The 1,402-nt window shown below is 27.5% G+C and overlaps 1 protein-coding gene across 1 annotated transcript in view; it reads left to right on the forward strand.

Moving 5' to 3' along the window:
• Window positions 1-846: 846 nt before the first annotated feature.
• The window catches only part of Phum_PHUM521560 (uncharacterized protein), a gene marked incomplete at both ends in the record, with an annotated part of 1,189 nt that continues 633 nt past the window's right edge, over window positions 847-1,402 (forward strand). Inside the window, 3 exons of the mRNA XM_002431283.1 lie at window positions 847-865; window positions 924-1,215; window positions 1,315-1,396. Of these exons, the coding sequence (XP_002431328.1) occupies window positions 847-865; window positions 924-1,215; window positions 1,315-1,396 (393 nt within the window). The remainder of the gene's footprint in view (window positions 866-923; window positions 1,216-1,314; window positions 1,397-1,402) is intronic.

A 1,402-nucleotide genomic window follows, 5' to 3' on the forward strand; every position in this document is an offset into this window, starting at 1 on the left:
CGTTTTTATAATGAATAACTTAAAGTAGGAAAAAGACTATTGTTACTTAATCGGTAAAGGAAAGGTAAAATTATTAAAGATAATAATATTGTATTAAATTTTATCTAAAATTCTACTTTTATTGGTAATTAAAAAAGTGATAATATCGAATAATAATAATAAAAAATGAATTGTTTTTTTTTTTCATCGTTCTTTTGCGACAATATTTTCATTTCAATTTTTGCTATCGAAAATTTTATTTTATTATATTCCTTATGATATTTTTTATATTGTTTTTTTAGTTTTGTGTTAATTTTGTCGATTTTTTTTAAGGTCATGATGACTAATTTTTTTTTTATGATGCTTACATGTTAATTTCATCACTAAACAAAACTAAATTTTTTTTTTTTTTTTTTTATTGAAAACGAATCAAACGGAAAATAATAAAATAAATTTATATTTTTTCCTTTGCAATTTTCATATTATTAATAATTAATTAATAATTAATAATAATAATATATATATGTATGTTTAGTAAATTTAATTTAAATATTGATTTTATTTGTGATAACACCTACAAAGGCTTATGTTGATAATAATAAGTTATATTTACCTGTTGATAAGATAATTTTTATTTTTTTCTTTCTCAACTTTGGTGATTTAATTTTATTTTTACTCGGCTTATGTAATTATTTAAAAAAAAAAAAAAAACAACTTATAATCATGGGAGAGAGGGGAGGGGGGAGGGGAAGGGGAAAATTATTTATTTTTTAATATGTAAAACATGTGTGTGTGTGTGTGTGTGTGTGTGTCTTCTAAATGAATTTTCCTTTTGTAAACGTTTATTAATTTTAATTAAACAGGTGCATGGAAATACCACACCCATGTATATATATATGTGAATGTATAAAATGGGATTTTTAATAGTTTTCCTTTTGCTGTAGGTCCCCCTCCGGCAGGATTTCAAATACCTGGTGGTGGCGGCGGCGGCGGCGGTTTTCCTCAACAGGGATTCGCTCAACCAGGTTACCCTCAACCGGGATATCCTAAATCAGATTATCAACAACCAGGTTACGGAGGTTTGCAACCTGGTGCTCCACCAGCATACGATTCTGTTTATGGCGGTCAACCTCCTCCGCAAGCACCAAATATGTACGGTACAAATTATGGTGGGGAAGCGGGTGACGTTTCCGGATTTGAATTTTCCGAAAAGTCCGTTCGACATGCATTTATTAGGTAAATTTTTAGGTTTTTTTTTTTTTTTTTTTTTCGAATTTATTTTATTTTAAAATTATTTACCACGAGACTTAGATAGATTTTTATTTTATATTATAGAAAAGTCTATGGAATATTAATGTGTCAGCTCGTAGTTTCTTTGGGTTTCATCGCATTATTTCTATTTCACAATGATACGAGAGTGTAT

This window comes from Pediculus humanus, genomic scaffold (genome assembly GCF_000006295.1).
Source record: "Pediculus humanus corporis 1103172108284 genomic scaffold, whole genome shotgun sequence".
In the NCBI taxonomy this organism is placed as follows: Eukaryota; Metazoa; Arthropoda; class Insecta; order Psocodea; family Pediculidae; genus Pediculus; species Pediculus humanus.